Source organism: Oncorhynchus tshawytscha, linkage group LG24 (genome assembly GCF_018296145.1).
Source record: "Oncorhynchus tshawytscha isolate Ot180627B linkage group LG24, Otsh_v2.0, whole genome shotgun sequence".
Taxonomy (NCBI): Eukaryota; Metazoa; Chordata; class Actinopteri; order Salmoniformes; family Salmonidae; genus Oncorhynchus; species Oncorhynchus tshawytscha.
Genome location: NC_056452.1, coordinates 6,279,492 through 6,306,070, shown reverse-complemented (window position 1 = coordinate 6,306,070; position 26,579 = coordinate 6,279,492). Strand labels below are relative to the sequence as shown.

Genomic DNA, 26,579 nt, shown 5'->3' with positions numbered 1-26,579 from the left:
CAGAAGCGCTACCGGGCTCTGTACAGCTACATGGCTGCCGACGCTGACGAGGTGTCTCTCCAGGAGGGCGACCTGATTGCAGACGTACAACAGATAGATGAGGGATGGATGTACGGCCGCATCGAACGCACCGGGCAACAGGGCATGCTACCTGCTAACTACGTCCAACCCCTCTGAAACCCTGGGCCTCGTTCAATTGGTTGAAACATTCAGAACACTGCAGACAGAAATGTAAGCATGGGTTGTGTTCATTAGGCACCAAAGGGAAGAAAATGGATTGAAAGAAGGTGTGACTGCCCGGACGTGTCCAATAAGAAACGCTCAATTTACTTTTTCATTGCAAAGCGTTTAAAACCCTTTCTGTTGCATGTCATAATGAACAAAACCCAGGTTGAAGGTTATAGTGTCCTCTCTAGGTTGTACTTTTCTATCTGCAAGGTTCAGAGTTTCACTCCACTGCTGAACTTAGTCCAGGAGAAATGGGGAGATGAAAAAAAGGGGGGGGGGGAATATGGGAAACAAGACACAGCCCAAGAGAGGGAGAGGAGGGAAGAAAGAGAAAAGGAAACAACTAGTGCCATTAAGACTTGAATATTGTCTCTGACCATGTTTTTGCTCATATGGTCTATTATTCATGGTTTTTGAAAAGTCAATTGATTTAGCTAATAAAGCTTCTCACTGCCATTTTCAGTACACAGTCCACTATCGGACAGCTCAATGCCCTAATACTACTACACCTAAATGGTTTTAAATGTCTAGGTCTTCCCCGTGGTTTATTTGTAGTGACATAACGACCCCAGTGAGGCCATACCATATTAAGCTTGCATCTATTAGGCAGTATACAATATATAGAGTTCCCCAAAATGTATTAATTATTCCGAAATTTTGCATGAAGTTGGAAAGTTTAGGATCGGCTTCCAGATGACAGTTGTACATTTTAGGACAGATATTTCTATAATTTAGAACCTAGAGGGCTTCCGTGTTAGTACTTGTTAGCAAACTGTATTTACTAACTAGTACCTGTTAGAATACCTACCGGTCTGTATCTACTGATTACAATAGTTACACTAATCAGCAGCACTTGGTTTGGGCTAGGCAGAAACAGGTGTGCACAATTATCAATCAATGGTATTTTATTAGGATCCCCATTAGCTGTTGTGAAAGCAGCAGCTACTCTTCCTGGGGTCCACACCAAACATAAAATAGAACATTAATAAACATGAACAGAACTAATGATGTCCTAAAAGAGCCGTTTAAAATATCACCGCTGTGCATACGAAAAAAAATACTTAATTCGTGGTGTGATACGGCTTGACAGAAATGAAGAATTCAAAAATGTTACCATTCACAGGGATTCAAGGGTGTTTTATAAGTTTGAAAAATTAAATAGGTATGATTTATATTATTCTATTCTAAGTTTTGCAATGAAGCATTAAAATTCATTGGAGTAAAACTGAATATTTGAGAATTTGTCTCATTGTTTTTCTTACATACACAAAGCAGCCTATGTGCCAGAATGTCTCTGCTTCTGCTTTAGAAAGCGAACTTGACTTGAATGCAACAATGTCAAATCTAGCCAATCTTGCAAGCGTTCTTTGAAATCTTGTGCCAGCCAATGTGTAGCTGTCAAGAGGGACTACTTCAATATCTGCATTTAGACAGTCAGCCCAATTCTGATCTTTTTTTCACTAATTGGCCGTTCGATTAGAATTGGGCTGCCTGTCTAATCACAGCCTATGTAGCTAGCATTGTTGAGGTACCCAGTCGAACCAAAGAGTAGGCTTTGAATAGAGCACATCCAACAATATTTTAAGTCAGCAACATTTTATTAATCAACATTAAAAGAAAATACAACAACCTTATTTTCCTGTTTTCATTTTGTCAAGTTAAATGGGCTACTATTGATTGTACATTAATTGCAAAACATTGTTTTTTTTGCCAAATATCCAATCTTACTACCTGTAGCCATCTCCCATTCATGACCTGTGTGAGAAGAGCTTTAGACCGATGCACCAATGAGACTCATTTCCTAATGAGCTTTAGAAAAGTGAAAGGAACAAGTTCTGATAAAAACAAATAGAATACCACACTTAAACAAAACAGTCAATAAAACTTTTGTCATGTAATATATCTTGAAATACTGTCAATCTAAAACCAGGTCCAACCGTTTTTTATTTTCCTGGTTTGGGCCGATCCTGAAGAAGGACACGCTCTTGTCCACAGTCTCCTGTAGTTTGGGTGGCAGCCACAAAAGCTGCTCTTGCAAAACATCAGCGTTATAGCCTATGCAGTCTTTACATAATCTATAAAGAGAAATTGAAGTACAGGTTTGTTAAAACATCAACAGATAACCAGGTGGCTGGAAACTAAAAAGGTGTGTTACTATAGATAGCATGGCAACCATATACAATGTGTGTAAAATACACAGACTTGAGAAAAGTAGCGATTGAATATCTAAAAATGGTTCTCTCTCTGGTTAAGGCTTAAATAATTGGTTTTAAGTTTACAGTTTCACATAAAACATGTCAAATCTTTATTGCACATTTACAGTGATGTTCATTTTTGGTTAAGTTCTTTATAAAATCAGCACTACGTCACAGTGGAAAAACACAGCAAAATCCCACAACACTAAAACAACAACGTTAGGATCAAAGTCGGAGTATAAATTGCACAACATGCTCAAATGGTCACTGTGGACTTTGTTAAACCACTTAGTCATGAATGGTTGGGTTGAGAGTGGACCAACACGTACACACACACTTGCACAGGCGACTACTGTACATGTGCCAGTGCACTGACTTACACATATTTTACCTTTATTTAACTAGGCAAGTCACAAATTCTTATTATCAATGACGGCCTAGGAACAGTGGGTTAACTGCCTGTTCAGGGACAGATTTGTACCTTGTCAGCTCGGGGATTTGAACTAGTCTAACGCTCTAACCACATTAGATTTTGATTCAAGTGCAGTATATCACCAGGTGTGTGGTTTACCTGAGTAGGGGGTATGGCTGGGTCTGAAAGACTAGAACATCTTTGCAGTGGTTCTGTGACGGAGACCTCAAAACAGTGACCTGAAAGCAGAGGGTTGGTGACATAGTAGTGAGATGGGTAGATGAATGGATGGATTGATAGAGGGTATATAGTGACATAACGAACCCAGTGAGGCCATACCATATTAATTAAGACTAAACCCAAACATTGCATTTGCTTGACTAGGTTCTTATGTGCTGGATCCTGTTTTAAGTCCATTCATGTTCCATATAGAAATGTATGAATCCATACATTTATACGCAAAAGCTCAAGTCCACCTCGCACCCAAGCAGTTGCGTTGGAAATCACCTTAACTCCATTTGAGCTTTGTTTGAGTCAGTCCAAACCAGCTAAAGTTTTGTTTACTTAGAAAATGATTATAAGGCCCCTAAACAAGATGTTAAATAGGGAATTTTACCCCTTTTTCATGGTATCCAATTGTTTAGTAGCTACTATCTTGTCTCATTGCTACAACTCCCGTAAAGGCTCGGGAGAGACGAAGGTTGAAAGTCATGCATCCTCCGATACACAACCCAACCAAGCCGCACTGCTTCTTAACACAGCGCGCATCCAACCCGGAAGCCAGCCGCACCAATGTGTCGTATAGTCTTTAGCCGTACCCTTATCCTACTTCTCCTCTGTTCCTCTGGTGATGTGGAGGTTAATCCAGGTCCTGCAGTGCCTAGCTCCACTCCCACCCCCCAGGTGCTCTCATTTGTTGACTTCTGTAAACGTAAAAGCCTTGGTTTCATGCATGTTAACATTAGAAGCCTACTCCCTAAGTTTGTGCTAAAGCAGTGAGTAAAACACTCTGCCAACCCAGATGTCTTAGCCGTGTCTGAATCCTGGCTTAGGAAAACCACCAAAAACCCTGAAATCTCCATTGCTAACTATAACATTTTCCGCCAAGATAGAACTGACAAAGAGCGCGGTGTTGCAATCTACTGCAAAGATAGAAAGTAATACAGAACTCTGCAGGCTAAGTCTGTACCCAAACTATGAGCTTCTACTTCTAAAAATTCCCCTTTCCAGAAACAAGTCTCTCACTGTTGCCGCTTGCTATAGACCTCCCTCTGCCCCCAGCTGTGCCCTCGATACTATATGTGAACTGATTGCCCCCATCTATCTTCTGAGCTTGTGCTACTAGGTGACCTAAACTGGGACATACTTAACACCCCGGCCATCCTACAAACTAAGCTTGATGCCCTCAATCTCACACAAATTATCAATGAACCTACCAGGTACAACCCCAAATCCGTAAACACAGGCAACCTCATAGATGTCATCGTAACTAATTCACCCTCCAAATACACCTCTGCTGGTTTCAATCAAGATCTCAGCGATCACTGCCTCATTGCCTGCATCCGTAATGGGTCTGCGACCAAACGACCACCCCTCATCACTGTCAAACGCTCCCTGAAACACTTCAGCGAGCAGGTCTTTCTAATCGACCTGGCCGGGGTATCCTGGAATGACATTGGCCTCATTCCGTCAGTAGATGATGCCTGGCTATTCTTTAAAAGTGCCTTCCTCACCATCTTAAATAAGCATGCCCCTCTCAAAAAATGTAGAACTAGGAATAGTCCAGACCTGTCTGCCCTTGACCAGCACAAAAACATCCTGTGGCGTTCTACATTAGCATTGAATAGCCCCCGTGATATGCAACTTTTCAGGGAAGTTAGGAACAAATATACAAACTCAAAAAAGTTCTGGGACACTGTAAAGTCCATGGAGAATAAGAGCACCTCCTCTCAGCTGCCCACTGCTCTGAGGCTAGGAAACACTGTCACCACCGATAAATCCACTATAATTGAGAATTTCAATAAGCATTTCTCTACGGCTGGCCATGCTTTCCACATGGCTACCCCTACCCCGGTCAACTGCCCGGCACCCTCCACAGCAACCCGCCAAAGCCCCCACCATTTCTCCTTTACCCAAATCCAGATAGCCGATGTTCTGAAAGAGCTGCAAAATCTGGACCCCTACAAATCAGCCGGGCTAGACAATCTGGACCCTCTCTTTCTACGATGATCTGCCGAAATTGTTGCAACCCCTATTACTAGCCTGTTCAACCTCTCTTTCGTATTGTCTGATACTGCCGCGGTCATCCCCCTCTTCAAAGGGGGTGACACTCTAGACCCAAACTGCTACAGACCTATATCTATCCTACCCTGTCTTTCTAAGGTCTTTGAAAGCCAAGTTAACAAACAGATTACTGACCATTTCGAATCCCACCATACCTTCTCCGCTATGCAATCTGGTCTCAGAGCTGGTCATGGGTGCACCTCAGCCACGCTCAAGGTTCTAAACGACATCATAACCGTCATCGATAAGAGACATTACTGTGCAGCCATATTCATCGACCTGGCCAAGGCTTTCGACTCTGTCAATCACAACATTCTTATTGGCAGACTCGACAGCCTTGGTTTCTCAAATGATTGCCTCGCCTGGTTTACCAACTACTTCTCTGATAGAGTTCTGTGTGTCAAATCGGAGGGCCTGTTGTCTGGACCTCTGACAGTCTCTATGGGTGTGCCACAGGGATCAATTCTCGGGCCGACTCTCTTTTCTGTCTACATCAATGATGTTGCTCTTGCTGCTGGTGATTCTCGGATTCACCTCTACGCAGACGACACCATTCTGTATACTTCTGGCCCCTCCTTGGACACTGTGTTAACTAACCTCCAGACGAGCTTCAATGCCATACAACTCTCCTTCCATGGCCTCCAACTGCTCTTAAATGCAAGTAAAACTAAATGCATGCTTTTCAATTGATCGCTGCCCGCACCTGCTCGCCCGTCCAGCATCACTACTCTGGACGGCTCTGACTTAGAATACATGGACAACTACAAATACCTGGGTGTCTGGTTAGACTGTAAACTCTCCTTCCAGACTCACATTAAGCATCTCCAATCCAAAATTAAATCTAGAATCGGCTTCCTATATCGCAACAAAGCATCCTTCACTCATGCTGCCAAACATACCCTCGTAAAACTGACCATTCTACCGATCCTCGACTTCGGTGATGTCATCTATAAAATAGCCTCCAACACTCTACTCAACAAACTGGAAGCAGTCTATCACAGTGCCATCCGTTTTGTCACTAAAGCCCCATACACTACCCACCATTGCGACCTGTACGCTCTCGTTGGTCGGCCCTCGCTTCATACTTGTCGCCAAACCCACTGACTACATGTTATCTACAAGTCTCTGCTAGGTAAAGCCCCGCCTTATCTCAGCTCACTGGTCACCATAGCAGCACCCACTCGTAGCACGCGCTCCAGTAGGTATATCTCACTGGTCACCCCCAAAGCCAATTCCTCCTTTGGTCGTCTTTCCTTCCAGTTCTCTGCTGCCCATGACTGGAACGAATTGCAAAAATCTCTAAAGCTGGAGACTCACATCTCCCTCACTAGCTTTAAGCACCAGCTGTCAGAGCATTTTACAGATCACTGCACCTGTACTTAGCCTATCTGTAAACATCCCATCTATCTACCTACCTCATCCCCATACTGGTATTTATTTATTTTGCTCCTTTGCACCCCAGTATCTCTATCTGCACATTCATCTTCTGCCGATCTACCATTCCAGTGTTTAATTACTATATTGTAATTACTTCACCACCATGGCCTATTTATTTCCTTAGCTTACCTCTTTTGCACTCACTGTATATAGACTTTTTGTTTTCTTTTGTTGTACTGTATTATTGACTGTATGTTTTGTTTATTCCATGTGTAACTCTGTGTTGTTGTATGTGTCGATTTGCTACGCTTTATCTTGGCCAGGTCGCAGTTGCAAATGGTTAAATAAAGGTGAAATAAAATAAAATAAAAAATAAACTGCCTTGTTCAGGGGCAGAATGACAGATTTGTACCTTGTCAGCTTAGGGATTTGAACTTGCAACCGATTGCTAGTCCACCACTCTAACCACTAGGCCACGCTGCCACCCCTTAAATAGTAATATAGCTAGTGGACTCCTGATATCTCCAGGAGTGATAAGTATAATTTGTTGTCTTTATCTGTTGTGGTCTTGTACATTTTTTTTGCTAGCTAGGGCCATCTACTTTAAGTGGATGCCCAGTGGCATACTTCATGTGTGAACTGCTGACAGCTCACAATTTGAAGATTGTTGACACATCAACCAGGATCAAGTGGCTGGGCAATTAGTTACTTGGTTTGGTAATCACTGGCTGTATTGGGAGGTGTGCTCTCCACCTCTGCTAGGCAATTAGCAATTATTGTTAGTTCTCCAGTCTCCCCTGGTTTGTCAGCAGCAGCTGTAAGCCGCGATCGTGTCGATTTTGTCGCAAAACTAAGACACCTGCCGAAACAAAGACAGTTCTGCCGAGTTGTTCTGCAGAGTTATTCAATGAAAGAGAGGAGGGCTTCACACCACTCGTGTATCTTACCGAGTTATTTACAGATTTTCATTTTGCTCTTTTGTAGCTTTGTCAACTATGAGTTCGCTCCTCTCCCTGTATGCTTTACAGACTCTCCTCACCTCTTGGCTGCAACCCTTCTAATTTAGTGTACCCTGCGCGCACAACCCATGTTGACCCTACTCTCCTCCCTTTCCGTATCCTATGACTCACACTGTCCCCTTTCCTCCCAGCTGGCTTGGCCCTTCCCTCGTGCTCCGTGGCCGAGTGACTCATTGGGAGCTTACAGAACAGGGCTGTAGGCAGCTGAGCGAAAATGGAACTTCCAGAGGACCTATTATCCTTTCACTCCCTCCTCTCCACCCCTATGGGAGGGCAGCTCCTACTCAGCCCAGACTTGAGATGAACATGAGTACATTAAGTATTGTAGTGATTGAGGGAACAGTACAAGGTTAAGATGAGCAGCCTGAAATTGGTTCACCATGACCAAAGGCAGTGACCATAACTACTGGTCCAAGAAAGCTAGTTCCTTTAAGAAATCAGTTATCGGTCTTATCAATGGCAGGTTTTTTTTTTACAGTGTCTTTCAACCATAAGATTACTTATTTGATCAAATGAAAACTAAACAAAATGAACAATTCAACCATCATTCAGACGCCATCTATCAAGCTAGGGAATGTGAAAAGCATCCTTAAAACTTCTTAGGGCTGAGATCCCGTTAAGGGGATCAATATGACAACAGCCAGTGAAAGTGCAGGGCGCCAAATTCAAAACAACAGAAATTCCTCAAACATACAATCTCTTATACCATTTTAAAAGGTCATATTGTTGTTAATCCCACCCGTGTCTGATTTCAAAAAGGCGTTTACAGCGAAAGCACCACAAACGATTATGTTAGGTCACCACCAAGTCACAGAAAAACTCTGCCATTTTTTCAGCCAAAGAGTGGAGTCACAAAAATCAGAAATAGAGAGAGAATTAATCACTAACCTTTGATGATCTTCATCAGATGACACTCATAGGACTTCATGTTACACAATACATGTATGTTTTGTTCGATAAAGTTCATATTTATATAAAAGAATCTCAGTATTACATTGGCGCGTTATGTTCAGGAGTTCCAAAAACATGCGGTGATTTTGCAGAGAGCCACATCAATTTACAGAAATACTCATTATAAATGTTGATGTGAAATACAAGTGTTATACATGGAAATATAGATAAACTTCTCCTTAACCTGTTGAGTGTAGGGGGCAGTATTTTGATGTTTGGATGAAAAACGTACCCAAATGAAACTGCCTATTTCTCAGGCCCAGAATATGCATATAATTGTCAGATTAGGATGGAAAACACTCTAAAGTTTCCAAAACTGTCAGAATATTGTCTGTGCGTATAACAGAACTGATATTACAGGCGAAAACCTTAGGAAAATCCAACCCGGAAGTGCTGTTTTTCCTGAAAGCTCTCTGTTCCCATAGCCTTATCAACCAGATTCCTTTTCCTATGGCTTCCCCATGGTGTGAACAGTCTTTAGACATAGTTTCAGGCTTTTATTTTGAAAAATGAGCGAGAAAAATCACATCGCGTCATTGGATGGCTGGGTGCCAGCAGCATTTTGCATGCGCAACAGTTTGGAGCAGACATTTTCTCTCTCTCTCCTATTGAAGAAGCTGAACTAGGGAATCTTACATAAACGCTTGGTATGCTTTTGTCAAAAAAAAAGAATCGAAATGCATCAAAAAGTTAATGCAACTGCTGTGTCAGATTTCAAAAAAGCTTTACGGAAAAAGCAAACCATGCAATAATCTGAGTACAGCACTCAGAGAACCAACAAGCCAAAAAGATATCTGCCATATTGTGCAGTCAACATAAGTCAGAAATAACTTTATAAATATTAACTTAACTTTGATGATCTTCATTAGAATGCACTCCCAGGAATCCCAGTTCCACAATAAATGTTTGATTTGTTCGATAATTTCCATCATTTATGTCCAAATAGCTACTTTTGATAGCGCGTTTGGTAAACAAATCAAAACTCACGAAGCGCGTTCACTAGTTGCAGACGAAATGTCAAAAAGTTCTGTTACAGTCCATAGAAACATGTCAAACGATGTATGGAATTAATCTTTAGGATGTTTTAACATAAATCTTCCAACCGGAGAATTCCTTTGTCTTCAGAAAAGCAAAGGAACAGGAGCTACCTTTCATGTGAAATGCGCCTTACCAGCTCGTGGCTGCTGGCAGACCTCTGACTCATTCCCCTCTCATTCAGCCCCCCTTCATAGTAGAGGCATCAAACAAGTTGAAGCCTTAGGAAGTGCAACATAACCAATATCCCACTGTATCTTCAATAGGGGCTGAGTTAAAAAACTACAAGCCTCATATTTCCCACTTCCTGTTTGGATTTTTCCTCAGGTTTTTGCCTACCATATGAGTTCTGTTATACTCACAGACATCATTCAAACAGTTTTAGAAACTTCAGAGTGTTTTCTATCCAAAAATATGCATATATTAGCAACTGGGACTGAGGAGCAGCACCTTATTCATCCACGCTACTCAATACTGCCCCTAGCCATAAGATGTTTTAAGGACTTGTTTTTCCCCAGTGTAGACTTATACGTACCGAGTCCATCAGGAGGACGTAGTCTCGACTCCCCCCGAAGACAACCACATCATTATCCTTGCCCCGACACGCCGAATGCCACAACCTATGGAGGTATACCATGTTCAGACAGGTATACCATGTTCAAACAACTTTTTGTTTTGTTTAATTGAATAAAATAAATATCTGCTCACTAATTGGTTGCACCTAACGAATAAAGAAATTAAAAACGGGAACGTCGCAAGCATTACAAAAAGTTATTGCTGGTTGAGTCTCTCAGTTCAAAACGTCTGCACAGAGATGGCGTGTTACTGGAAATTAGGCTAATGACAGTGAGAATATGCACAAACAGTGGCTTTTGATGGCCATCCCCTACCTGGGCTTGTCATGGTGTAGGTGATCCATCTCTCTCCATGAATTTGTCTGAGTGTCAAACTCCCATCCGTCACCTAAAGGAAAGATATGAAAGAATATGTATGATTTTTTTACAAACCACATATGTCATTCTTTACAAAAGCACTACTCACAGGAAACCCAGAACTAAAATCTTCAGTGTCATTCTTTACAAAAGCACTACTCACAGGAAACCCAGAACTAAAATCTTCAGTAATGCGTCAGAGGCTCGATTAAGTTCTGGGGGGCAGACATGTTAGAAAAAATACTAGAATGAGGGGCAGCAGCAAGGCGGTAGCTCCACCCCCCTCTCTTTGCAAGTTACAGGCTAGTCTATGGGCCAATTGTGCCACCCACTTTCTAAATGCAAAAGATGTGAACAACTGCGAAATCGTGACTTGTCCAAATGATCCATGGTGATAATAAATCTGCGCAGCGGAACAAAGTTCCTCGTTAGTCATCGCATCAGTCTGTTGACAGATGCTAAAATACCAGTTATGTTACATGCTGTCCACGAGAGATTACAAAAGCACTTTAGCATTTTAGAAAGACGTAAGTGCTATAAGGACCGATGGGGCTGTTATGAATCCTTATTACACCCATAATGCATTTGAATGCATTTGATAAAAATACAAATGTAAAAAAATACAAATAAAACGAATGTATCTATTTGCTGATTCAATGAGGTAACACTTTTGTTAGACATAACTAGCCTAGTAGACAAAAGTGAGTGTAGCACTCGGTCTGGTTTATCCAGGCTAGCTTCAGACTTACTTAAAGAATCACCAGTGATACTCAGCCCACCAAACAGGAAGAGGGTGTGGTCAGACACTGGGGTCAGGGTGTGCATGGAACGCCCCACGGGCACCAAAGACGAGAGGAAGTCACTGGAGGAATGCAGAGTGTTTTACACAAACACACAGATATAGCACTAAACACATGCTAACAAGGACAAAAGTTTTTACAGAGACGAGCCCCTGGTTGTTGTAGGTTGAGTAAACATATTAGATCTAACAGTCTTGAGGCACGCTAGAGACCCAGGTTCAAACCCAGTCAGTCACATACTTTATATAGATATAGAGTAAATGAGCTTACATCCGTGTCCATATCCAGGTGTCCAGATCCAGACAGTGGATGTCCAAATCTGTGTCCTCCTGTCACAAATATGAAATGTTTTGAAATCACAGGGACATAAGTCAGTCACCATCAGCAAATCCTTGTCTCAATCACAAGATGCCACATTGTCAGCTTCTTTGCTCTTCTCCTGATAGGTCAATACAGTTGGCAACCACTGATATAAAGATGTTCAAAGCAAAGGACCAGAGTTGATTTCAAGATGGCAGATCCAAAAAGAGATGTTGTATACCACCCATACACAGCAGGAATCTAATGGTGGTCCACTCACCAGACCTCCGCAGATGTAACCTTTGTCCCCCAGGGTGGCGCTGGTGTGGGAGGCTCTAGGAGATGGGGTCTGACCCTACGGAAGGAAGCCACGAGGGAACGTGTCATCAAGAGTATTATCAATGTGTCAACAACAGAAAACAAGTGACAAGATAGTTGCTACATAATAAATAAAAATCATACTTAAATCATGATTAGGGACATGTCAACAATAATAAGACCATTCATTTCATTCACATGAATATAGTAGTACCACACACACTCACATGGGTTTCAGGTTCTTCCCACGTCGCAGTGTGTGTGTCAAAAACGTTGACTTCGCTGTTCCAGCCCCAGAACCTAAAGAATGTCGTCCCAATCATTGCCTGAGGAGTTATAACACCCAAGTAAAACATAAACATATTCCAGTATCAGTGAACATGTAGTGTATTTATATTGTTTGTTAATTTCTTATTTATTTACCCAGGATGATTCATGGACTGTGAAGTTCCTTGAGTTGTTGACCTCTCTTATGGTTTTACATCCATACCCTCCAAAGTAGATGAGCCTATAAAACAATAACACAAAAGATCACTAATGGCACCATCATTACTACATCCAGCTGCTCACTGCAGCTATTGATTAATAAATGCATCGAAAGTAACCCTCTCACATATATTGCAAGCAGTGAACACAGTGTACACTCACAATGTTTGCATCATTTTGTTTGTTCACAATACACCCATCACTGTAATCTAAGTCAGTCCTTACTACGAATGGCTATTTACCTCCCATTGAGATGTATAAATGAGCAATTAGGTAAATTAGGTAAATTAGCAAGTAAAATGAGGGATTCCAACTGAGTGAATCTGAATAGGCAGTTAATAGACATTGTCAGCTAGAAGGTGTGAATGTTTGGCGAATGGCTCAAGTGCACCTTTTGTTGTAGGGCTAGCCTTAATGCTAGTAACAATGGGTGTGGGGAGAAGGCTTTAAAATACCCTCTTCCTCTGCATCGTCGTCACATTTCTAGGCCTAACCAGTCTGGATAGTGATCAATATCATAAATGTCGGTTTGCAAACTACCGGTAATTTACCAAAGTAAATCTGAATTTTCAATCATCAACATGTCATCTATATACGGTCATTTATACTTAAATAATGAAAAATATATATTTTATATTTGCGTCCATGAGTTTCTAGTTAATAGACCATATGGTTCAAGAGAAAATGGCCTAATGCAAAAAAAAACATCAACCAACAATGGCATTATTTTTCAATTAACACTGCAACTCTTCCAACTATTGACTTTTTTTCACATCCGTCATCAGTTTGACGCTAAAACATTTACAGCAAAGATGTATTGACATTTAATATATACAGTATATACACGTTTTATTAACCTTCATTTAATTAGGCAAGCCAGTTAAGAACAAATTATTATTTACAATGACAACCTACCCTGGGGCGTCAGGTAGCCTAGTGGTTACAGCGTTTCGATCTTGAATCCCCGATCTGACATGGTAAAACAATCTGCCGTTCTACCCCCAAACAAGGCAATTTAACCCAGTGTTCCTAGGCTGTCATTGAAAATAAGAATTGGTTCTTAAATGACTTGCCTAGTTAAATAAACAGTCAAATAAAAAATAAATACGTAAAATAAGATATTTTATACTGAAACCGTCATATTAAACACCAATGGTATTCACTAAGTTGATGGGTTGTAAGTGAGGATAATGTTTTACAGCTTTGTCATTCTATTTTTTATTTAACAATCATCTAATTTTATATATTTTACATGTGATGAAAATTCAATCTAGGCAGAATCTACCGCATACACAAAGCCGATTAGTGAAGGTGCTGGAGGAAAATCCAAAACTGGAGAAACAGCAAAAAGTCAGATGCAATTAATTTTTTTTAGATAGAAGCTAAGCTTTCGGTCAGTCAACCATCAGAGCATATCCACAAACAATAGTGGGACAGGTAAGGCCAAAAAGATGTCCAGAGAAATTTAGACACCTCTAATTATCGGAAGTACCCAAAAAGGCCACTAGATGTCATGTGATGAAAATTCCATAAAATCCTTAAAAGTAAAAAAATAAATGTGTGTGTGTGTACATTACTTTAGTCCTTGCAGAGATAGCACACTGACAAAGTTCTATACCCATGTAGGTCTTTGTGTGTGTGTGTGTGTGTGTGTGTGTGTGTGTGTGTGTGTGCGTGTGTGTTACCATCCTTGTGAGTACCGGAAATCCCCCAAAGTCCCCACAATGATAGAACTACAAGGAAAATTCTCCCTCGTGGGTACATTTCCCACAAGTAAAAATACTATTTTAAGCTTAGGAGTTAGGGTTATAATTAGGGTTAGAGGTTTAGGGTAAGGAGTTACATTTTGAATGGAAATCTATTTTAGGTCCCCACAAGCATAGTAAAACATGATGTGCGTGTGTACCTGTCTCGGTTTACCCAACAGGACTGTTTGTCTCTGGGTGAGGGGGTGTTTCCCCCAGCGTCTGTCACTTTCCTCCAGGTGTAGCATCCTTCCAGCAGGTCAACACTGTATAGCTGCAGACAGAGCAACACAGGAACATTACGCTCTCATTTTAACACAAGCAGTGGACTGTTGCTCTATAATGTATCAAAGACATAAAAGGTATAGGCTCTGTCCAGAAACAACCCCAACCTACTAGGCACTTGTGTAGATACAAGAGGATTGCATTTAGGGTGTAAGCAATGTAGCCCTATGTTGGTCTTTGTGTGTGCGCACACACACATTTTACCATACTTGTGGAGTACCAGAAGTCCTCACAAGAAAAGTAAACCAACTAAAATTCAGAGAAGTGAGCACATTTAGCTGGTCCCCACTTGTAAAAAGGCCATTTTAGGCTTAGTGGTTTAGTTTGGGGTAAGGTTTAGGATTTATGGAAAATAGAGCTTTGAATGGGAATCAATTGTTGGCCCCCAAAAAGTGAAGTATAGTAGGACAGCTGTGTGTGTGTGTCAATTTTGATCCTTAATGATCTCAACGCCAATGCCTGCTTTCTGAGTGAATATAGAGATGCTTTCACTCTGTTTTACAGAGACTTAGTTAGCTGATGAGATTTCTAATGTGCTGAAATTGAATGGATTTTATGGTCCCATTCACGCAGAGCGCGACCTGGCATCGCCGGAGGAGGGGGTGTGTTTCTACATAAACGCTGGTGTTCTTCCATAAATATCAAGAGCAAAAGACGTTGAAATGTTAGGCATCTCATCGCGCCATTTCAGTGTTTATCCCAACTGTTTATGTACCAGCCACAGCATACTACTACAATTGCTGCTAACATCACCTACCAATTTGTCTCCTGGAGATTTTAACTCTTGCTCACTTCACACTGACCTATAAAACTATGAACAATGTGTTACTTGTAGCACAAGGGGAGATAGGAAATTAGACTTGTGTAATGGTAATATTAACAGGGCATACAAGTCACTGCAGATGCCTCCAGTACTACTAAAATACAAACAAGAGCAGGAAAAGTATTGGAAAGGGCAGTTCAGATATGGTCAGATGAAACGACATATCAAACAAATTGTATTTGTCACATGCGCCGAATACAACAGGTGTAGACTTGACCGTGAAATGCTTACTTACAAGCCCTTTAACTAACAATGCAGTTCAAGATATAGATTTAAGAAAATATTTACTGAATAAACTAAAGTAAAAAAAAATCTAATCAAAAGTAACAAATTACATAACAATAACGAGGCTATATACAGGGGGTACCGGTACCGAGTCAATGTATCGGATTAAAGGTAATATGTAAAGTGACTATGCACTTTACAAGTGGGTGGGGGGGTCAATATAAATAGCCTGCAAGGATGTTTTTCCCTGTACAAATTGGGACATTATCAGTATCAGCAGAGACTGCATACAGCCATTTCTGTGAGGGCATGTTAGTCCCCACAAAGATGGTGAAATGCTATCCAAATAACAAGCCAAATGCAACCAAAAGGAAGTGAAAACTGCAAGGGACCATTAAAACAACAAACAGCCCAGGCTAAAGACAACTACAAAAAGAAAGTGGAAACCAAGGGACGGCTACCGAAGGAATGCGCAGATGAACTGGCAGACATCTTTTGCACTCTCCTTAAAGTGGAACTTACAATGTTTTAAGTACTTTGCAGATATGAAAACAGACCATCATATCACTCCAAAATATCAATTTCCTAGTTTATGCTACAAAACCAACTTTAAAACAGTTTTTTTTAAAGAAGGTTATTTCTATTTGACTCAACATTCCATGATGTACACTAAGGCATTGTAGGCAGAAAAGATGGATGCAGCTCAATATAATTCACCAATACATTTCTTGGTAGTCCAAAAAAATATTACTATCATGTTTCTTAATTCAAAGACTCAATCGTGGACACTCTGACTGACAGTTATGGCTGCTTAGCGTCATGTACTGTTGCCTCTACCTTCTTGCCCTTTGTGCTGTTGTCTGTGCCCAATAATGTTTGTACCACGTTTTGTTGCTACCATGTTGTTGTCATGTTGTGTTGCTGCCATGCTATGTTGTTGTCTTAGGTCTCTATGTAGTGTTGTGGCATCTCTTGTCATGATGTGTGTTTTGTCCTATAATTTATTTGCAATCCCAGCCTTTTGGTAGGCCGTCATTGTAATTAAAAATGTGCTCTTGTATAATTTTTTTCGGTAGCTACACAACTAGAGATGCACGTGTCATTTGGTTAGCTAGCAAGAAATGCGAATCGCTCTTTGCCCCAGCTAGCACAGTGGATCTGGGCCGATTCCGGTTGAGAGTCGGGGCACTCGGCTGAGAGACTTGGCCGACGTCATGTGGCCCGAGTCTGGGCCGCCTTAGGCAGTATTACTTATGGCTAGGAGGAAGGGATTGAGCTCCGGGCCGATACCGGTGTGAGTTATCGGGCCCAAATGTATTACTTGGGTCTCAGGCCAATTCCACTGTATCGCAGTTTAGGCTGTTACAAATGTACTGATATAAGTGGATGCACGTGGCATTCCGGCGACTGAGAAAAACTACTTAGTTGTGCCTGTTGTTCACACGCGTATCTGCCCTCTCATTGGGTAGAATGGTCCCACCGGATTTCCACTGTCTCTCTTGTGTGTGCATCCTTTTCCTGGAATTCTCTTCTGCTTTTTGATTGCATGCAGCCTCACCTTCTCTGTGTAAAACTCTAACACCTGCAGGTAGACCCCAGCATTATCTTGTGGGTGCTGGATTTCCTGCTGAACAGGGGGCAGTATGCCAAGTTCAACAACACAACATCCCTTCCTCTGTGTACATCTACTGGTTCAAGGGGGAAATTAATCTCTCCAGTGCTATTCTCCATGTCCACCAATGACATGAAAGGTTCAGACAGAGACTGCTTGGCAGCGAAATACACCGACGACGCCACTCTTGTGGACTCCTCAGATTACACAATGCATTCCCAAACAGAAGTAAACAGGGTTTATGAATGGTGCTATAACAACCTCACACGCAACATCAACAAAATCAATGCTCATTGATTTCCAGAGGAAAGCAGAGGAAGCCAGCTATTCCTGGGTATTGAACAGGCAGAAAGAGCAGGGAGATTCAAGTACCTGGGGAATATCATGGACAGCACACTCGCTTTTAATGGCAACACTGAATTTTTTATTTTATTTTTTAAATCCAACAACATCTGCACCTCCTATGCAGACTAAGACAACTTTGTGCTTAGTTCCATCCTGTACTCCCCATTCACCCACGACTGTGTGGCCGCACACGACTCCAACACCATCATTAAGTTTGCTGACGACATGACGGTGGTAGTCCTGAACACCAACGACAATGAGAGTGTGTGGTGTGGTGCCAGGTCAACAACTTCTCCCCTCAACTTCAGCAAGACAAAGGAGCTGGTCTTTGAACACAGGAAACAGAAGGACGAGCACGCCCCCCATTCACATCAACAGGGCTGTAGTGGAGCGGGTCGAGAGGTTCAAGTTCATCTGTGTCCACATCACTAAAGGACCTATCATGGCCCAAACACTAACCCAGTCATGAAGAGGGCACGACAACACTTCTTCCCCCTCAGGAGGCTGAAAAAATTTGGCATGGAGCCACAGATCCTCAAAAAGTTATTCAGCTGCACCATTGAGAGCATCTTGACTGACTACGTCACTGCCTGGTATGGCAACTGCTTGGCATCTGACCGCAAGGCACTACAGAGGGTAGTGCAAACAACCCAGTAAATCACTGGAGCTGAGCTCACTGCCATCCAGGACCTCTATACCAGGCGGTGTCAGAGGAAGGCCTTAAAAAAAAAAGACTCCAGCACCCAAGTCATAGACTGTTCTCTCCGCTACCGCACGGTAAGCGGTACCGGAGTGCCAAGTATGGGACCAAAACGCTCCTGAACAGCTTCTACCCCCAAGATATAAGACTGCTGAACAGTTAATTAAATGGCTACCCGGAGTATTTGCATTGACCCCTTATATTTTTTTGCACTGGCTCTATGCTGACTCACTGGACTCTAGACTCATTGTAATTTGTTTTACCATTTCCTTAAATTTGTTGCATTTTAAATTTGCATTGTTGGGAAAGGTAAGTAAGCATTTCACGGTAAAGTCCACAACGGTTCGGTTGTATTCAGCGCATGTGACAAATAAAATTGGATTTGAACTGCATGTCAACACCCAGGGTCTTTAGGGAATCTTTGATAGACGGGCAATGGAAAAGGCCAAACGATCCATAGAGGACCCCACACACAACCTTGCCCAATGATTTGAGCTGCTGCCCTCCAGAAGGACATATACTCTAAAGTATCACTGTTCAGCAAGAATAGGAGCAGGTCAAGTTTCATTCCGATGGCCATCAGGCTGCTGAACAGTGGGACATAGGACAGATGTAGGTCCAATACATGGTCCGACAGTAGGATACAGCAACTGTGAATATGTGTGCATTACCTATCAATTTTTTCTGCATTACCTGTATTATAGTGTATTGTTTTTGTGTATTTGTTTGCAGACTTCACAAAATGAATTTCCATGTAAATAGACAAAGTACATTGAATCGTATAGCTTGAATTACACTTCACAAGGCCGCAGGGCCAGACGGATTACCAGGACGTATACTTCAAGCATGACCAACTGGCAAGCATTTTCACTGACATTTTCAACCAGTCCCTGGCGGAGTCTGTAATACCAACATGTTTCAAGCAGACCACTATAGTCCCTGTGCCCAAGAACACTAAGGTAACCTGCCTAAATGACTACCGACCCATAGCGCTCACATCTGTAGCCACGAAGTGCTTTGAAAGGCTGGTCATGGCTCACATCAACACCATTATCCCAGAAACCCTAGACCCACTCCAATTTGCATACCACCCCAACAGATCTACAGATGATGCAACCTCTATTGCACTCAACACTGCCCTTTCCCACCTGGACAAAAGGAACACCTATGTGAGAATGCTATTCATTGACTACAGCTCAGCGTTCAACACCATAGTGCCCTCAAATCTCATCACTAAGCAAAGGACCCTGGGAATAAACACCTCCCTCTGCAACAGGATGCTGGAATTCCTGACGGGCCGCCCCCAGGTGGTAAGGGTAGGGAACAACACATCTGCCATGCTGATCCTCAACACAGGGGCCCCTCAGGGGTGCGTGCTCAGTCCCTTCCTGTACTCCCTGTTCACTCATGACTGCAAGGCCAGGCACAACTCCAACACCATCATCAAGTTTGCCGATAACACAACAGTGCAACAGTGCAAAAAAATCACCGACAACGATGACGCAGCCTATAGGGAGGAGGTCAGAGACCTGACTGTGTGGGGCAAGGACAACAACCTCTCCCTCAACGTGATCAAGACAAAGGAGATGATTATGGACTACAGGAAAAGGAGGCCCGAGCACGCCCCCATTCTCATCGACGGGGTTGTAGTGGAACAGGTTGAGAGCGTCAAGGTCCTTGGTGCCCACATCACCAACAAACGATCATGGTCCAAACACACTAAGACAATTGTGAAGAGGGCACGACAAAGCCTATTCCCCCTCAGGAGACTGAAAAGATTTGGCATGGGTCCTCAGATCCTCAAAAGGTTCTACAGCTGCTCCATCGAGAACATCCTTACTGGTTGCGTCGCCGCCTGGTATGGCAACTGCTCGGCCTCCGACCGCAAGGCACTACAGAGGGTAGTGCGTACGGCCCAGTACATCACTGTGCCCAAGCTTCTTGCCATCCAGGACCTCTATACCAGGCGGTGTCAGAGGAAGGCCCTAAAAATTGTCAAAGACTCCAGACCCCTCTTTTACGCTGCTGCTACGCTCAGTTTATAATCTATGCATAGTCACTTTAACTCTACCTACATGTACATATTACCTCAATTACCTCGACTAATTGGTGCCCCCACACATTGAGTCTGTACCAGTACCCCCTGTATATAGCCTCGCTTCTTATTTTACTGTTGCTGTTTAATTATTTGTTACTTTTATTATCTATTTTCTGCTTAACACTTTTTTTTCCTTAAAACTTCTTAAAGAATTGTTGGTTAAGGGCTTGTAAGCAAGCATTTCACTCTAAGGTCAACATCTGTTGTATTCGGTGCATGTGATAAATAAAGTTTGATTTGATTTGACTTAGCCCGATCAGAGAGCAAGGTGGAGCTACTTCCATACTTCTTATGGTTATCAAATTATTAGCAGTGTACTAACAACTACCACGAAAGGTTTGTTTCCTTGTCATACCAAAGAAAACTTTCCCAAGCCCGGATGTAATAGTCTACCAAAGACCATTTCGAACTCCCCTTTTCACAAAGTCAGCTTCCAATTCACTTCCAATCGACAAGCAGCCACATTCTCATGAACACAGTTCCTAGGAATGGCACTAATGCATTCCTGTCTTTTTCTCTGTCTGCACTTCTCTGATATCAGGTTACAGCCCAGGTTGCATATCACTGATAGTTTTCATAACAATGCTACGTGGCCATGAGCAAAACAAAACACGTCCGACAGCTTTTGGCCTTTCTTGGTTCTCTTAATAGGCCCCTATCAATCACACAATCTGATCGGAGGTCAGTTTCACTCTTTAACACTTTGTACCTCCAAGGGGGGAAAAGGACACAGCTGGATAAAGGCGCATACATAGGTTCGGTTTGCTCCTTGCCGAACTTAGCTAAGAGAAGTAAGTGAATGTCTGTGCTCGCATACTCCCTTACAATACCTTCGCTTGGAAAACAAGGGGAAAAAAGCAGTAATACTGCTCTTTGCCCCTCTTGAGACACTGTAGCAAAAGTACACTTCTTCAAAAATAGTCTGAATTAATAACATTTTGTAATTCATTTTGACATTTTTGCTGGGATGGTCATAGTTACGCAATTTTACATAAAAAATGTTTGGTGCAGTATTTCTCAAGTGAAAAAATGTGCATGAAAACGAGTCGTCTGTTGTTGAATGACAACAAACACTTCATTGAAGAATTGCTACTGTTGACCTATCGCAGACAAAGAAGCGCAGACTTAGGCTCCAGAACTTTACACATGCATGAACAGCTGAAAAAAAAAACGACAGACACCAAAACAAACAAAGATATCACAAAATGTATGCGGAAACTGTTTTGACTCAGAAGCAAACGGTAAGGTTTAGGGTGACCTGATCCTAGGTCATCGGGTGGATAATTGCTGTCTTGGGGTGGGGCGGTAAGAGAGAAATGAGGGGTGATTCTTACCTGGTTGGTGTGTCCATTTGGGTCACACCCTCCAAACACGTAGAGAGTGCCGTTGTGATAAGAACCGCAGGCGCCTGATAAGGCCGGAGGGATTTCTCCCTCCATCCCCCTCCGCTCCCTGACACACACACACACACACGCAAATTAAAGCTCCGTAGTGTGTATGTCTGTGGGTAGTGTGTGTTGGGACAGGTGGCTTTATCACAAACACAAAAAACGAAATAGGGAAGAGTGATAGCCTTTGTGTACATGCTACGGCACTGCAAACTTGGTCAAGTAAGTGAAGATATTAACGAGCAATAAACAATGAATGACAAAGAAGTGTCAACAGCAGCGGGCAGGTGAATCATTTAATTTTAGAATAATTGAAATTAACAATGACTAAAGAGCTTGAATCCAACAGGAAACAGACATTAAGATTGTTATGAGACTCTTACCATATTCCACTATCCAAATCGCACAGCCAAATCTCATCACTGGGTAACAGTGTTTCTGTTCCGGAGACTGACTGTCATGGAACATCAAAAAAACAACATCTACCGTCAATAAGACACAACACTCTATTGAAACATTGTAGCAATTCACACAATAGACTAAACCTACTAAAAGTTTCGGCAGTGGTAACATTAATAAAAACGGAAAAGGTAGCCCAACATTCCACCTTATTGTAGAGGTAAATTGGCTTTGGCAGCTAAAACAACCAAATACTCAATCTCATAAATAGGGTCTCAATTGCGGTACGGCTCTAGCAACATAAAGCCCTCAAACTTTCATTATTATTATTTTTTAAACATACATTATTTTAACCAGTTTTAACCAGCAGATTGTAGTTTTCAGTGACAAGTTTGTGGCGTCTGTCTTCGTTACACACAGGTGTCCGGAGACGCGTTTGTTTTCTGTGAACAAGCGCTGTAATATGACCGTGTGGGAACCCTAACCCTATAAAGGTGTGTAGTAATTTCACATTATGTATTATTATTTCTCGCTGTCGATATGAAAGACAAGTTCATTTTGTTTCCTAAACCGTACTGAAAGCGATGCGTTTGAAATTTAATAAACGAGATTTGAAGCTCAAAAAAACTTCCACGGCTGTAAGATATCGTCGATAGGAGCTGAAGGTGGTGACGTCTATGAATTAGTTAAGTGAAAACAAAGCCGAATTTCTCAACTCAAAAGGTATCTGAACATATTAAATGTGATGCCTATAGCGTTTTGCTCAAATGCGGCTTAAAGAATAAATAAATGCTTTGCCCCATATAACCTTACCTTACAGCCTCCCCACACATAAAGAAAGCTCCCTTCCACGAATGCAGTGTGATCACTCCGCTCCAGCGAGTTCGACATCTCGACACCGGTTCCTGTATCCATCATCTACTGCGACTAAAGAAAAGCAACTGTGTGTCTCTCGGTTTTACTTTCTCCAGATCATAGGAATGCTAATGGCTCTGAGATGGGATGGACTTCTTGTACATGCAAAGGCAAGCGAGACTGTGCCAATGTGCTTTTCAGGATTGATTTAAACTCCTGGGCCGCGTTTCTATTGTGAGACTTAAATCGTTTCAGAACATTATGTGACTGGGTGAAGGCCGCCGTTTCAATTGAATAAATCTTCTACATATATGTTGTAGGCTATAATACACTAGCTACATTCGAATAGATAGAAATAGACACAATACCCTACATTTTATGTCATATGGTATAATGATGCACTTCTAATTGTTTAATTTTATTAGGTCAAGGTAAAAAACCAATATAATAATTCTGCTCAGTTTAACATTAGACAAAACACTTCAAATATAGGCTACACGTTTTTCTGTCTTCTAGTAGCCATTGATTGTAAACTCAGCAAAAAAAGAAACTTCCCTTTTTCAGGACCCTGTCTTTCAAAGATAATTCATAAAAATCCAAATAAATTCACAGATATTCATTGTAAAGGGTTTAATCACTGTTTCCCATGCTTGTTCAATGAACCATAAACAATTAATGAACATGCACCTGTGGAACGGTCATTAAGACACTAACAGCTTACAGACAGACGGTAGGCAATTAAGGTCACAATTATAAAAACTTAGGACACTAAAGACGCCTTTCCACTGACTCTGAAAAACACCAAAAGAAAAATGCCCAGGGTCCCTGCTCATCTGCATGAATGTGCCTTAGGCATGCTACAAGGAGGCATGGGGACTGCAGATGTGGCCAGGGCAATAAATTGCAATGTCCGTACTGTGAGACGCCTAAGACAGAGCTACAGGGAGACGGGACGGACAGCTGAACATCCTCGCAGTGGCAGACCACGTGTAACAACACCTGCACAGGATCGGTACATCTGAACATCACACCTGCGGGACAGGTACAGGACGGCCTGAGTTACACCAGGAACAAACAATCCCTCCATCAGTGCTCAGACTGTCCGCAATAGGCTGAGAGAGGCTGGACTGAGGTCTTGTAGGCCTGTTGTAAGGCAGGTCCTCACCAGACATCACCGGCAACTACGTTGCCTATGGGCACAAACCCACCGTCGCTGGACCAGACAGGACTGGCAAAAAGTGCTCTTCACTGACGAGTCAAGGTTTTGTCTCACCATGGGTGATGGTCGGATTCGCGTATATAGTCGAAGGAATGAGCGTTACACCGAGGCCTGTACTCTGGAGCGGGATCGATTTGGAGGTGGAGGGTCTATCATGGTCTGGGGCGGTGTGTCACAGCATCGTCGGACTGGGCTTGTTGTCATTGCAGGCAATCTCAATGCTGTGCGTTACAGGGACGACATCCTCCGCCCTCATGTGGTACCCTTCCTGCAGGCTCATCCTGACATGACCCTCCAGCATGACAATGCCACCAGACATACTGCTCGTTCTGTGCGTGATTACCTGCAAGACAGGAATATCAGTGTTCTGCCATGGCCAGCGAAGAGCCTGGATCTCAATCCCATTGTGCACGTCTGGGACCTGTTGGATCGGAGGGTGAGGGCTAGGGCCATTCCCCCCAGAAATGTCCGGAAACTTGCAGGTGCCTTGGTGGAAGACTGGGGTAACATCTCACAGCAAGAACAAGCAAATATGGTGCAGTCCATGAGGAGGACACATTATTTGTTCAAGGACACATTATTACATTTCTGTTAGTCACATGTCTGCGGAACTTGTTCAGTTTATGTCTCAGTTGTTGAATCTTATGTTCATACAAATATTTACACATGTTAGGTTTGCTGAAAATAAATGCAGTTGACAGTGAGAGGACTTTTTTTTCTTTGCTGAGTTTAGTAAGCTACAGTTTAGTGTTTCTCAACCTCTGGTCCGTGGGCTGGTACCGATTCCTGGGCTGTTGCTAACTGGTCCCTCAGATGGTTGGCTGAGCTGACATGCATTTAGTAAATTCTTAAACTTACCATCTCTGGTACATTAATGGCATTTATGTTACAAACTCTACACTGCAAATTTGGTTGACCTTTTGGTGGCAGTTCGTGTGACTGGTATTTTGGTCAGAACAGAGTTTGGAGACATTGTACTTTACAGCGCTTTTAATTTTTAAAATTTATTTCACCTTTATTTAAACAGGTAGGTTAGTTGAGAACAAGTTCTCATTTACAACTGCGACCTGGCCAATATAAAGCAAAGCAGTGCGACACAAACAACAACACAGAGTTACACATGGAATAAACAAACATACATTTACCTAGCAATGCCTTATAGATGACCTGGAGGCAGTGGGTTTGGCGACATATATGAAGCGAGGGCCAGCCACCGAGAGCATACAGGTCGCAGTGGTGGGTAGTATATGGGGCTTTGGTGACAAAATGGATGGCAATGTGATAGACTGCATCCAATTTGCTGAGTAGAGTGTTGGAGGCTATTTTGTAAATGACATCGCCAAAGTAACGGATCGGTAGGATAGTCAGTTTTACTAGGGTATGTTTGGTAGCATGAGTGGAGGATGCTTTGTTGCAAAATAGGAAGCCTATTGTAGATTTAATTTTGAATTGGAGATGCTTAATGTGAGTCTGGAAGGAGAGTTTACAGTCTTAACAGACACCTAGGTATTTGTAGTTGTCCACATATTCTAAGTCAGAACCGTCCAGAGTAGTGATGCTGGATGGGTGGATAGGTGTGGGCAGCGATCGGTTGAAGAGCATGCATTTAGTTTTGCTTGCATTTAAGAGCAGTTGGAGGCCACGGAAGGAGAGTTGTATGGCATTGAAGCTCGTCTGGAGGTTAGTTAACACAGTGTCCAAAGAAGGGCCATAAGTATACAGAATGGTGTCGTCTGCGTAGAGGTGGATCAGAGAATCACCAGCAGCAAGAGTGACATCATTGATGTATACAGAGAAAAGAGTCGGCCCGAGGATTGAACCCTGTGGCACCCCCATAGAGACTGCCAGAGGTCCGAACAACAGGCCCTCCGATTTGACACACTGAGCTCTGTCTGAGAAGTAGTTGGTGAACCAGGCGAAGCAGTCATTTGAGAAACCAAGGCTGTTGAGTCTGCCGATAAGAATGTGGTGATTGACAGAGTCGAAAGCCTTGGCCAGGTCGATGAATAGAGCTGCACAGTATTGTCTCTTATCGATGGCATTTATGATATCGTTTAGGACCTTGAGTGTAGCTGAGGTGCACCCATCACCAGCTTGGAATCCAGATTGCATAGCGGAGAAGGTAAGGTGGGATTCTGAATGGTCGGTGATCTGTTTGTTAACTTGGCTTTCAAAGACCTTAGAAAGGCAGGGTAGGATAGGATAGATATACAGTAGGTCTGTAGCAGTTTGGGTCTAGAGTGTCTCCCCCTTTGAAGAGGGGGATGACCGTGGCAGCTTTCCAATCTTTGGGGATTTCAGATGATACGAAAGAGAGGTTGAACAAGCTAGTAATAGGGGTTGCAACAGTTTTGGTGGATCATTTTAGGAAGAGAAGGTCCAGATTGTCTAGCCCTGCTGATTTGTAGGGGTCCAGATTTTTCATCTCTTTCAGAACATCAGCTATCTGGATTTGGGTGAAGAAGAAATGGGGGAGACTTGGGCAAGTTGCAGTGAGGGGGGCAGGGCTATTGACCGGGGTAGGGGTAGCCAGGTGGAAAGCATGGCCA

The 26,579-nt window shown here is 42.5% G+C and overlaps 2 protein-coding genes across 3 annotated transcripts in view; one reads left to right on the top strand and one right to left on the bottom strand.

The window, feature by feature from the left end:
* Positions 1 to 1,858, top strand: part of LOC112223813 (LIM and SH3 domain protein 1) — a 45,579-nt gene extending 43,721 nt beyond the window's left edge. The window contains exon 7 of the mRNA XM_024387049.2: positions 4 to 1,858. Coding sequence (XP_024242817.1) covers positions 4 to 177 — 174 coding nt within the window. The 3' untranslated portion in view covers positions 178 to 1,858. The remainder of the gene's footprint in view (positions 1 to 3) is intronic.
* LOC112223811 (kelch domain-containing protein 1) lies at positions 405 to 22,968 on the bottom strand. 2 transcript variants are annotated; one of them, XM_042305239.1, is made up of 13 exons: positions 22,770 to 22,968; positions 21,941 to 22,011; positions 21,504 to 21,699; positions 14,243 to 14,355; positions 12,274 to 12,358; positions 12,078 to 12,176; positions 11,813 to 11,887; positions 11,503 to 11,561; positions 11,182 to 11,294; positions 10,391 to 10,463; positions 10,036 to 10,120; positions 2,995 to 3,074; positions 405 to 2,303 (listed from the first exon to the last, which is right to left on the bottom strand). In XM_042305239.1, the coding sequence occupies exons 3-13, from the start codon at positions 21,606 to 21,608 to the stop codon at positions 2,144 to 2,146; spliced, it is 1,047 nt and encodes a 348-aa protein (XP_042161173.1). In that variant the 5' UTR covers positions 21,609 to 21,699; positions 21,941 to 22,011; positions 22,770 to 22,968; the 3' UTR covers positions 405 to 2,143. The 2 variants fall into 2 exon arrangements, with proteins under 2 accessions (XP_042161173.1, XP_024242816.1); XM_024387048.2 differs by having other exon boundaries at positions 21,504 to 21,621.
* Between the last annotated feature and the right edge of the window lie 3,611 nt (positions 22,969 to 26,579).

Bases quoted from the DNA above. Each gene is read 5' to 3' on its own strand.
- LOC112223811 (XM_024387048.2), bottom strand. From the start codon at position 22,874: ATGATGGATACAGGAACCGGTGTCGAGATGTCGAACTCGCTGGAGCGG. The intron at 12,177-12,273 runs GTAAATAAATAA...ATAACTCCTCAG, and splicing joins CAGTCCATGAATCATCCTGG to GCAATGATTGGGACGACATT. The intron at 11,295-11,502 runs GTAAGCTCATTT...GCATTCCTCCAG, and splicing joins ACCTGGATATGGACACGGAT to TGACTTCCTCTCGTCTTTGG.